At 33.7% G+C, this 11,092-nt stretch overlaps 1 protein-coding gene across 7 annotated transcripts; it reads right to left on the bottom strand.

The window, feature by feature from the left end:
* Positions 1 to 6,454: 6,454 nt before the first annotated feature.
* Positions 6,455 to 10,308, bottom strand: LOC111378926 (RAN GTPase-activating protein 2-like). 7 transcript variants are annotated; one of them, XM_023002213.1, is made up of 5 exons: positions 10,205 to 10,308; positions 9,976 to 10,051; positions 8,787 to 9,084; positions 8,625 to 8,711; positions 6,455 to 8,389 (listed from the first exon to the last, which is right to left on the bottom strand). In XM_023002213.1, exons 4-5 carry the CDS (start codon positions 8,653 to 8,655, stop codon positions 6,756 to 6,758), a joined length of 1,665 nt encoding a protein of 554 aa, XP_022857981.1. In that variant the 5' UTR covers positions 8,656 to 8,711; positions 8,787 to 9,084; positions 9,976 to 10,051; positions 10,205 to 10,308; the 3' UTR covers positions 6,455 to 6,755. The 7 variants fall into 7 exon arrangements, with proteins under 7 accessions (XP_022857981.1, XP_022857979.1, XP_022857984.1 ...); XM_023002211.1 differs by having other exon boundaries at positions 10,143 to 10,286; XM_023002216.1 differs by lacking the exons at positions 8,625 to 8,711; positions 8,787 to 9,084 and having other exon boundaries at positions 10,205 to 10,307.
* Positions 10,309 to 11,092: the final 784 nt, after the last annotated feature.

The raw sequence follows: 11,092 nt of genomic DNA, 5'->3' as shown, positions 1-11,092 counted from the left end.
TTATTCAATTTACCCCAAAAGATTTAGGAAGAGGTGGGGACTTTTTGGGCATTTGTGTAAAATAATTGAATTTGGGCTTTTATTGTGAAAAAAATAAATAAATAGGAAAATTGGTGGGTCACGTGCCCCTACCACGACCCCACCCTTGTCCGCCTCTGTGGCTAATATATGGCATGAAGTGATTTGTAGGATCATTTGTTTTCAAAGTGGTATTGCTTTAGAAACTAATTCAAAAGACGTATATGTTTTAAGAAAATAGAGATTGGCTCAAGACATCTCCAGATGCAAGTAGAGTCCATAGTTTTAGCCACCTTCTAATCATTTCAATTTTCTGCATAACCTTCACACAAAGAAATGAACCAGCTGAAACATTGATCGGAGATTGCAGGGAGTGAATTTAAATCAGAAGTACGATTAAAGGTTAGTAATTTCTACCTCAAAAGAAATTTAATATTTAATGGACTCTATTGATCCGACTTATTTTGTTCATTGCATAAAACAATTGGCTTCTGATTAATTTGAGATACTGTGCTTTAGTCATTCCTATTCCATTATATATATAGCAATGAACTTAACGTAATGGTGCAAAAAGATTCATGCAAGCCATCCGAAAGTTATTGAGAAGATAATTATGTTTATCAATGCATACATTCTCTATGCTTTGCCAATCATTTTGCAACTTGAACATGAGGATAATAATAAAATAATAATATAAAATACATCGATGTGAAATAGAGGCAAAATTACAATATTAGAAACCCAGAGTTAAAACCACATTTGTAATTCATCCCAAAACATAACTTTTCTTTACAAGTATTTCTCAACATAAAAACTTTTGCAGTTGACAATGAAGGTGATTGGCAATATGATAATCAGTTTAGAGTCAACTGGTGAGGAGCAAGAGAAGTTTCGAGCTAATTTCAAAGTAATTTCTTCACATTTTCATTTATTTATTATATTGCTTTCCGACTATGATTGGTTCTCCAGTATTCAAGTGGAGATGTATAGAATAGTTTCAAATAAGAGGAACTGTGCTAGAGTTTTGGTTATTACAAATGATCAACAGGGAAAAGCTAAGTTGAGTGTTGAATACATCAAAGGTCCAATTTCAATTTAATTGTAGTAGATTTAAATGTGAATGAGCTAAAGTTATTAGATGTACTAGTAGATCATTTGGTAATTGTCGATTATCTTTTACAGTTCTACTGATACTCATTTTATATTAGATCAAAACCATCAAATTTTGAAGTTATTTCAATATATTTGACATTAGCATGTTAAATTGGCTTGTTTGTGATGCATTTCCCTGCAATACTTAAAAGCAAGTTAGTAAAAGGACCAAAAATATATATATACTGGTTTTGATACCATAATACTGAGAGAAGTTATGATAGGGTTCTAAATACTTGTGGAAAAAAAGTAACCTTCAGTTATCAAATATTACTGTCTTTATATTGGATTCACTAAGGTTGACGGGAGGGAGAATTTTGGCTTTAGATAAGGCTTGCTAGAAACTTTTTATTTGCTTGATCTAGAATGACAGTAAGTTTCTATGCATTCTCAATAAAGGAAAGTCCATTCCAATATGGCCATAGCAAACATTGGGTTGATGATGTAGTTCATAAGAATTCAATGCATTTAACATACTAACGTTACCTTAAAAATAATCTAACTAGTGAATGTTATAAATTCTTGTTGAAGAAACAATAAATGGGCTCTTAACTTTAAGGTCCAATGTTCATGGGTTATGTTACGAGAGAAAAATGACACCGATAGCACTAAATTTTAAGGCTTGTAACCATTACTTTTTCATTTTTGGCTTTTGATTGAAATATTTTAAAAATTGGCCTTTGATTGAAATATTAAAAAAAAAAAAAAAAAAAAAAAAAAAAGACAACTCAATATATATAATTAGGGTTGGGCAAATCTCCCGAACCAAATCCGAACCGAACTGAGCCGAACCCAACGGTTCTTGTCAAATTAAATACCCGAACGAGTATTTGAATTGAGAACCTACGGGTACGATTCAGTTCTCGATTCTAGACCAAGAACTGAAGAACCGAATATTTCTAATTTTTTTTATATTGAGTAAATCAAATTATTTTAATTTTAATTTTTTCTAAACAAATTAACAATTTCTAAATCCAAATTTTTGGCCCAATAATTTGTTTCATTTCTCATTTTTTAATTTTTGGCTCAATTATCCATTTTATTGTTTCATTTCTTAGTCCAACAAGATCTAATCCACTAAATAATCATAAACACCTACACTAAAGTGCATAATGTTGTCTCGACTCTCGCACTCACTCTCGTAGCCTCGCTAACATTCCAAAACCTATATAATCGTCGGCCGACGCTGTGACCTCCGAATCCCCGATCGAAACTTTGATCGTAACTATCATTTGAATAAGATAGTCTACTAGTTTCTGATATTCCAAAATCATTGAATGTATTATTAGTTGTATTTATATAATGTTGTTATAAATGTTAAAAAATTTAATTATAGTACAGAATCGAACCGAAATCGAACGGTTCCATAATTATATTTGGACCCGACGGTTCCATTTACTAGATACCCGAAATTTTTGGTTCGGTTCGGATCTCTTTAGAATCAAACCAAACCGACCCGCGCCCACCCCTATATATAACCCTTGGTTGGTGTAGCCAATGGGACATTAGGATTTTTAAATACTTCTAAAAATTCTAAAATTTTGTGAATATTCAATATAGATTTTTTGACACTCTTTAAAGGTATTGATGTATTTTCTATCCTTTCTTTCTTTTCCTTTTTTCTTTTTCTTTTTTTTTTTAAAAGATCAAATTGTAATTAAACTCTATAAATTTTTATATTAAAATATACTATTTTGTAATTAAATTTTAAACATATTGTTTGATTATTTATTTTTTAAAGATCTAACATATTGATAATATTGAACAATATATATTTCTTTGTATATTTTATCAAAAAATACTGAAATATTATATATTTTTAATAATTTATTTATCTATTTAAATTTTTTTATATAATTTTTTAATATATATTTTATTGTTTGGGGAGGGAATATGAAGAGCCCAAGGAGATGGATCCTTCAACTCCTATGTGAGAATTTTTCACTATGGGAAAAAATCACATTTCAAGTGTTATATTTATCTCAATTCAAAAATCAAGTAAATAGTTTAAAAATTCAAAAATCAGGTATGTATTTAATTAATTAAAAATATTTATTAAATAAAAATAATAAAGTCATAGTTACATAATTAACGATCACATATTTATTTATTGGTCACATATCATCAAATTAATTTGTCACAGATTAATTCGTGGTCACAAATAAAAATTTTTGTAGATTACATATTATTTCGAAGTCACAGATCATTCAAATTACATGTCACATTTTATCTATAGGTCACCTAAGTCACAGTTTATTGGTCAAAAATTATTTTTTATTCACAAACGCCTAATATTTAGTCACAAATCAGTCAAACAATTGGTCACAGATGCCTAATTGGTGGTCACAGACACCACCACCAGTCACTGTCATCGCCACCGCAACAACTACCACCCTATTATCAACAACTACACAACAATAGTTGGGCACCACCGCCTCCAAAACCACCGTCACATCACCAACATTAACATCAGTGTCTCTCGCAACCATCATCATGAGCACCATGATGCCTTAACACCACCACACCACCATCCAACTGGAACTCAAGCTCTTATTAGTTTCAGGCGTTTCAAACTCCCCATCCAAGCTAGAAATAAGGCTTTCTTTCCCTTGTAAAATTATATCAGTAGTCGATTTGAGCACCCCATCAAGGACCTATCCAACGGATTCCAACAAATCTTGAGCAGTCATCGCACCAGACTCGAGCGAAGCCGAAAGTTCCTTCACAACACGGCTAGCGACTTCTCAGATGACCTCTGACTCCTCCTTGAAACCCGATCCGAATTCCCTAAGATCCCACCTGTATGTCTCCAGCATCGACTCGGATTGGGTCACAAAAGTCTTGATCAGACCCCCCAAAACTCCACCCATCGCCACCATCACCGGATAAATCAGACGGGCCTTTGGGTGACGGGTCTGTGTGAACCAGATCCTGACCGACATCATCCGAATCCTTATTCCTCTGCATTTGGGATTTGAATTCTGGATGATGGGGAGTTTTCACGTTTTGGAGGATCTGAATCCTCTGACATAATGGATTTGATGCTGAGTAAAAATGAATTGAAGGATCGAGCATTGAGTTTTCTTACCGAATGAATCTATCGTAAAGAATAATTTTCAGTTCATACAAATTGCAGGAACAAGCTAGCCGACCACGTGAAGAGGGAAGGAAGAGGATTGTGAAATTTGAAATGGGTGAAATAATTAGGGTTTTTAGTTGAATTGGATGGGTTAATTATATATAGTAGCTGATTTTTGCATAAATAAACTTTACTACTGAATTTTGAATTTGAAAGTTGTAGTATCTGGTTTTCTGTAATTTCCTCTTTCACTATTGTGCTAAATAGATTATATTTAAAATGATAGTTTTATGAAAGTTTTCCAAAAGTCATGAATGTTACAAAATTCTATAGAAAAAATATTTAAACGAAAGTCCATAAAAGTTTTCGAAATATTCCATAAAACTCTGTATAAATCAAAGTCTATGGATTTCACAAAAGTCCATTAATTAAAAAAAGTCTTAAAAGTTTTCAAAAGTTTCAATTAAGCACACGCTTCAAAAATTATATTCTTCGTGAATTTTAATAAAAGTTGATGAAATATATTATGAAAAACTTGAAATTTTTGGCGAGTCTTTAATCTACCAAACATAGCATAATGTTTTTCTATTTTTCCAAATTATAGTGATCCTCACAAAATCTACCAGACGTTGAACCCCCTATATTCCGTAGTCTGATTTTCCCAATGTCACTTTCTTTCTCAAAACTCAAAACAACCATTATTTTTATTAGTGTAATTATATTCACATCACAATTTTTATAAATACACCATATTATAATTATATTAAAGGTTATTAATATTTATCCGTTATCACACTTATATTCTTAACACTTTTTTTCATCATTTTCTTATTTTTAATATTTTGCTGATCAGAAATCTTGTTCTTAATAATGGTTTTTGTCTAAAAATATTGTTAACATACTTTCAAACGTGGATTAAATGTTTAAATGCATTTTTTTCCAGTTCATTTGTTTTGCTCATTTAAAAATATAATGGACAAATGAGTCTTTTTACTTTATTTTAAAGAAACTTTTCGAGAGAAATCGTATTCACAAACAATTTATGTTAATTTGAAAAAAGCATGCAGTGAAAAAAAGTTTGAGATATAAATGTAATAATGTGTAAAAATTGAGAATCTTTCATGCAATTAAAATATTGTCTAGTTATTAAAATTGTCCTGCGAATATATTTAGTGCTTGTTTGGTATAGACTTTAAGTCAATTAAAATCAATTTTTTGATTGTTATTTCATTATTTCAATCGTCGTTTTTGAATTTTTCTCTCACAAATAGGACCCACTTTATCTTTAACGAATCAAAAAATCAATCATAAAACTAATATGTGCAAATCACTACCTTTCTAGGCCATCAATCATTTATACTCGATGTTTGCACTTATTAGTCGTCCCATCAGAGTTAGAACAAGCATTTTTATTAATAATAATAATTATTATTATTATTTTGGAACGTTGTCTTTTTTCTTTATTAATTTATGTTTATTGTTTTGTCTTTAGGGTCGTGCTTAAATTTCCTTAAACTGTAGCATTTTGCGCTTATGTGTTTCCTTAAAAATAATTTTTTTTGAATTTGATTATTAAAAAGATTTCAAAATATTAGAACAATAGACAGCTAATTTGATGGGGGCATGGATAATATTGAAAGAAAATTGTGTTGTGTGTAAAAGAGCGAAAAATGGTATTAAAAAAAATGTAAATTACCTATTTATTTAAATTATGCATGGCTCTCTTCATTTTTTTTATGCATTGTTTTTACTTTTTATGCATGTAATATTGGGGATTTTGTTTGTTTTATCAGTCTATGGTGGGTTATTAGTTATGACAAAAGGGTTATTGGAAGCAAAGCAAGTTCTTAGTTATTGGTCTGATTATTTATTTTTACACAAATTTACGATAGATTAGTTTATTGAACTTAAGTTCCTATTTGGCACCCATTATTTCAAAACTCTTTATTATATCTACAGACTCATTTTCAACTATATATCACACAATAAAACATTTTGTACGTAAATCTTAATTTTTCCATACTTTTTAATCACACATTCTCCAAATATTCACTATTCAAAACTTCGTTTTTGCCAAATATTAACATCGTATAGACAAAGTTCCACCAATCACATTAACATGTCATCATTTTTCTTCATCTATGACAAGGTGAGAATCAGGGCACACTGCATCGACAATTTTCCGCATCTATATGAGCATCACTGTGCAACAGAAAGTGGACATGCTTTAAACCGCAGAAAGAAAACATTACATAGATCCCACGAAGAATTACAGCTCTGCATAAATTTGCCTAGGTCTACTAATACATAAATGCTAAGGTAAGTATTAAACATAAAATCATTCCATCAAACTCTTGATAGAATATCAATTAGCTTTTACAAGGCAGTGCGACAGGCCCATCACAAGAGACACTAAAGAAATCAGTTCAAAATAACTAACCACATAGGGTTAGGCAAATTTCTAGTCTCACGTGGCAAATCTTCATAAAAAGTTCGAGAGAAGCCTCTATTCGTCTTGATTGACATCAAGATTTTTGAGTTTGGATTCCAATTCATCTTCACTGCATTCACCATCATCCCCAGACTCTTTGTTGTCATCATCATCTCCTCCTTCAGGGTCATTCTCAACCAAGGGTCCAAGCTTTTCCGGAGATTCTTTGAAGATATCCTTCAACTCATCAATACCTTCATCAGAAATGAAGTTCCCATTAACATTCAGCAACTTGAACTCTGGCTTGTGCACCAAAGCCTGAGCTAATGATCTGGCCCCAGCCCTTCTTAATGAATTCACGCTCATATCAATCTCCTTCACTTGATCCTGGGCTTCAAGAGCCTTGCTGATCTGAATGGCACCCTCATCCTTGAGTTCATTCTCAGACAAGTTCAACTTCGCGATAGCCCTTTTAGCAGAAATGCAAGCAGCTAAACTGGGAGCAGCTTCAGCTGTAATATCGTTTCCAGCCATCTCCAATATCCCAAGTAAAGGGGCTGCCTCCTTAAGAGCATTGGCCATGGCAATGGCTCCCTCATCTTCAAGATTGAGGTAGCTCAAATAAACTTCAGTAAGATATTCGTGTTTGGAAAGAGCCTCGCTCAACTTGACACCAACCTCTATGCCAAACATGTTGTCCCGTAGATCAAGTTTCTTCAGATTCTTACATCCCCCAAGTGCTTCAGACAGAGCAACTCCTCCTTCAGAGCCTACTCGTGTAGATGAGCACCGAAAATCCTCCAACAAAGGACAACGCCTTAGAATCTCAGAAATAGCAACAGCTCCTTCATCTCCTGTCATATTATTGTGAAACTGAAGAACCCTGAGGTTCTCTGAGGAAGGAACCAACTCACAGACAGCTCGTGCAGCTTCTTCTGATATTCCATTGTTCATTAGATATAGTTTCTCCAATCTAGTTTGAGACTGCAAGAGCTTCCCAAATGCCCTAACTCCTTTCTCACCCAAGGCATTGTCCGACAGGTTCAGACACATCAAATGAGAGCCTTCCAGAGCAGCAGAGAATATATTCATGACATCAAGAGCTTCAGCCTCTGGTCGTCCCGCAACAAAATCTGAGAGATCAACTTTCTTCAACTGGTTCTTAATGGATGCCAATATAGGCCCAGCAACATGAGCTGCACCTAGACCGAAGCTTCTATTGCTAAAACATAGTTCAGTATAGGAATTTCCAGGATCTTTTAATGGCATCAGAAGTGTTTTTGCCTCATCTGCTTCTATAAATGCACGTTGACCTTTGGAAATATCGAAAAAGGTTTCACCAACAGCAGAAACCTGAGATTTCACAATCCCTTTCTCCTCTACACCGGGGCCATTTTTAAGAACTTCTAAAATGAGCTTACTGCATTCCCTAGCATACAATTGCACGGCAGAACTGCCATCTCCATCAGGTTCTAGGTCATAGTGTTGATTTGTATCAGCAAAAGCAGATTCTTCAATTTGTTTGGCATATTCTGAAGCTTCATGCTCGCTGAGATTGCCATACTTGCGAGTGAAAATAGTTGGAGTAGAGAGATTTTTTGTCATCCGCTCCACTAGCACTTGACGTGTGTTCTGGCTAGGGGGCCATAGTTTAATGGTAACCTGCTGTCGTTGTGAATTTGGAGTTTCTGCATCCATTGCAATCAAAGCTGAATCATGGAAAGACAAATACTGTTAGTCAATATGGCCAAATAGTTGCAAATGTCAAAATGGATCCATCTGCTTCCTTTCAGGAAAGATTCTTAGGGGATAGGTAAACAAAAACAATAATCACGAATCTCAATATAGATCATACTACACAAAACTTCTCAAATAATAACAATAACAGCTACAACAACAATAACGACGACGATGACAATAATACTTTAAGTCAAACAAGCCAACCCATTTCAACATTTTCCTCTGTCCAGAGCATTGAATATTCTTGCAAATCCTATCCCACCCAATCCCAGTCCACACCTCATGCTCAAACTGCATTATACATGATTAATTATCAATAACTGAGAACGCAATATAACCAATTAAAAATAAAATCAAGCACAAAACCTGGCCAACATAAAGGAGCTGTCGAAATACAGAAAAGTTGATATATTTGTTTGAGATAGCAGCTTTCTACTGTTTAGCACATCATACGAGTTTCTATGAAACAGATGGGTGTCAACGGGTTTGCAGGATAGCACTGGGAAGGAGAGAATAATATTAAATAACAAGAGTTCAGCATCGTTTTGATTCCCTCCCTTTTGGAGAGCTTGTTTGCTCTATATACAGGCGACTTGGCAGTAAATTAGCTTCTTCCACCTCCACCATGCAAAAGTAGTGGATTCATGATATAGAAAAATGGTCCCTAGTACCAGAATTGGGTAGTTTTAGAGAGTGAGTGGTTGGCTCTAAACACCAAAAAACCAGAAAAATAACCATAGCGCAAAGAAATTTCTGTCAAAAAAAAGGGAATACAAACGCAGTTGAGAAAATGCAATTCTCTCCATTAATATGTCAAATTTAAAGGTTATGTTGTATATCAGTTGCAATGTAGACAAATTGACACAAATTTTATTGTCATATCTAGGAAATGAAATATTCTTTATAGACACACTAATTGTAAATATCTTTTCTAAATCTTGTCATTAAACTTAACATAATTCATTATTCATTAAGATATCAGAAAGAGAGTTATTGCCTATTGCCCAAAAAAGGAACTTTTAACCACACATAGGTAAAGTTTCACTAAATCAAACCAGTAGTTATAAAAGTTCAGAAAAACCTACAAATGTATAAAGCTTCATAACAATTCATGATTCTCGTGTAGCCCACAACCCCTACCTACCTCTCCTGCACCATCAACACCAAACCCCCATGCCCTCTTAGTTAATAACATGTAGAGTACCACAGCCTAGACCGGCATAACGACCTTTTTTTCCCAGCTAATCTTGCAACGGCTGTAAATTACCAAATACCAACCGTACATAGCTGAAGCCTGAAATTACTGAAAACTAAGCCAACCCCCACCCCCAAATAATCACTGCAAAAGCATAGCGAAATGGATGATAGGGCAATTGATAACTAGCTGACCATAATGTGGCTTAAGCATGTTATGTGGTTTGAAATGGTAGTGGATATAGGAAAATGCTGTTGATTGGGCACCAAAGCCTGCTTGACTAAAATTATTTAACTCTATATCATACCCAACCTTATCGGCGTTTAGAAACAAATCAAAGAGAAAGAAGGAACCAAAAACCTGAAGCTTAAAGATCGACTTCGGTCTCAAATCTCCCTTGTCCTTCCTCTACCAACATAAATCCAAGTTCAATTATCTGATAATTCCAATCAAAACTCAGTCCAGATAGAAAAGAAGAGCATCAAGTATAACAAGAAGAGACAGGTTATGAGGTGTAAGCTGCAAACATTGAATTGAAGAAGAGAATCGAAAATGAATTTGATTAATTTGCCCTCATTTGTTACCGTACTTTCCACTAATTCGGATATTTTATCGGACTCTCGGTCTCTAGGAGCCGCATTGAAATGATTTTGAAATGTGGGAGCGGGAGAGGAACTGGACTGTTTGCCCTAATTCCCCCTTGTGCTGATGGGCTTTTTTAATAAACCAAACCTTTCAGCCCAAATAAGAAATCCAAGGATTGAAAACAAGTGGAAATTAAAAGGGAAAATTAGGTGCAGTGCCCTAAAAAAATTATGTAATTGATTAATACCTTAAAACTAACTTAAACTAGTATTACCGTATTAATTACGTTCAAAACCACAACAAAATCCCAAATCAGAAGGAGAAAGCCCTGAATCAAAAAAATTTCGAGAAATCTTCGCTCCCGACTCCGACTTCGACTTCGACTTCAATCTTCCTATAGTGAGAAAACCTCACCTACCAATTTAATGCTGCTGCTTCTTTTTAGTTTTAACAAGAGTTTCCCATTTGGACGATTGGGTGATTATGGGGCGAATCTTGAGTTAAAACCTTTTCTTGCATTGTAAATGCTCGAATTTGGTATATTTTTGTTGATATTTGGTCGATTTTATCTATGTTCAAAGTAGGTAAATTAATATCATGAATCAAAGTCATTCAAGAGAAAATCTGGAAGTGTAGAAGGAAGTTCAAACATGAAGAATTACACTCGTGATTTTGAAGGTAATATTGAATAAACTTTGTTTTTGTGGTTGAACTTTGATTTTGAGTAGTTTTTTCGTTCATTTATATTTGAAGCAGGTTTGGGCATAGATTGTGATGTTTTTGTGTATAAATGCATAAAAAATATTGTTATTAAATTTTGGATTAGCTCCAAAATTAAATGACACGCTCTTTCCCTTTGACTTTCTAAGATACCATCAAGGTGTTTGACAAA

Source organism: Olea europaea, unplaced genomic scaffold (assembly GCF_002742605.1).
Source record: "Olea europaea var. sylvestris unplaced genomic scaffold, O_europaea_v1 scaffold190, whole genome shotgun sequence".
Taxonomy (NCBI): Eukaryota; Viridiplantae; Streptophyta; class Magnoliopsida; order Lamiales; family Oleaceae; genus Olea; species Olea europaea.
Note: the sequence above shows the minus strand (reverse complement) of the source record. Positions and strands in the feature narration are given on the sequence as shown.

Coding starts and splice junctions, on each gene's coding strand:
- LOC111378926 (XM_023002213.1), bottom strand. CDS start 8,655: ATGCTCTGGACAGAGGAAAATGTTGAAATGG. Junction 8,390..8,624: donor AGAGGAAAATGTTGAAATGG/GTTGGCTTGTTT, acceptor TCCATGATTCAG/CTTTGATTGCAATGGATGCA.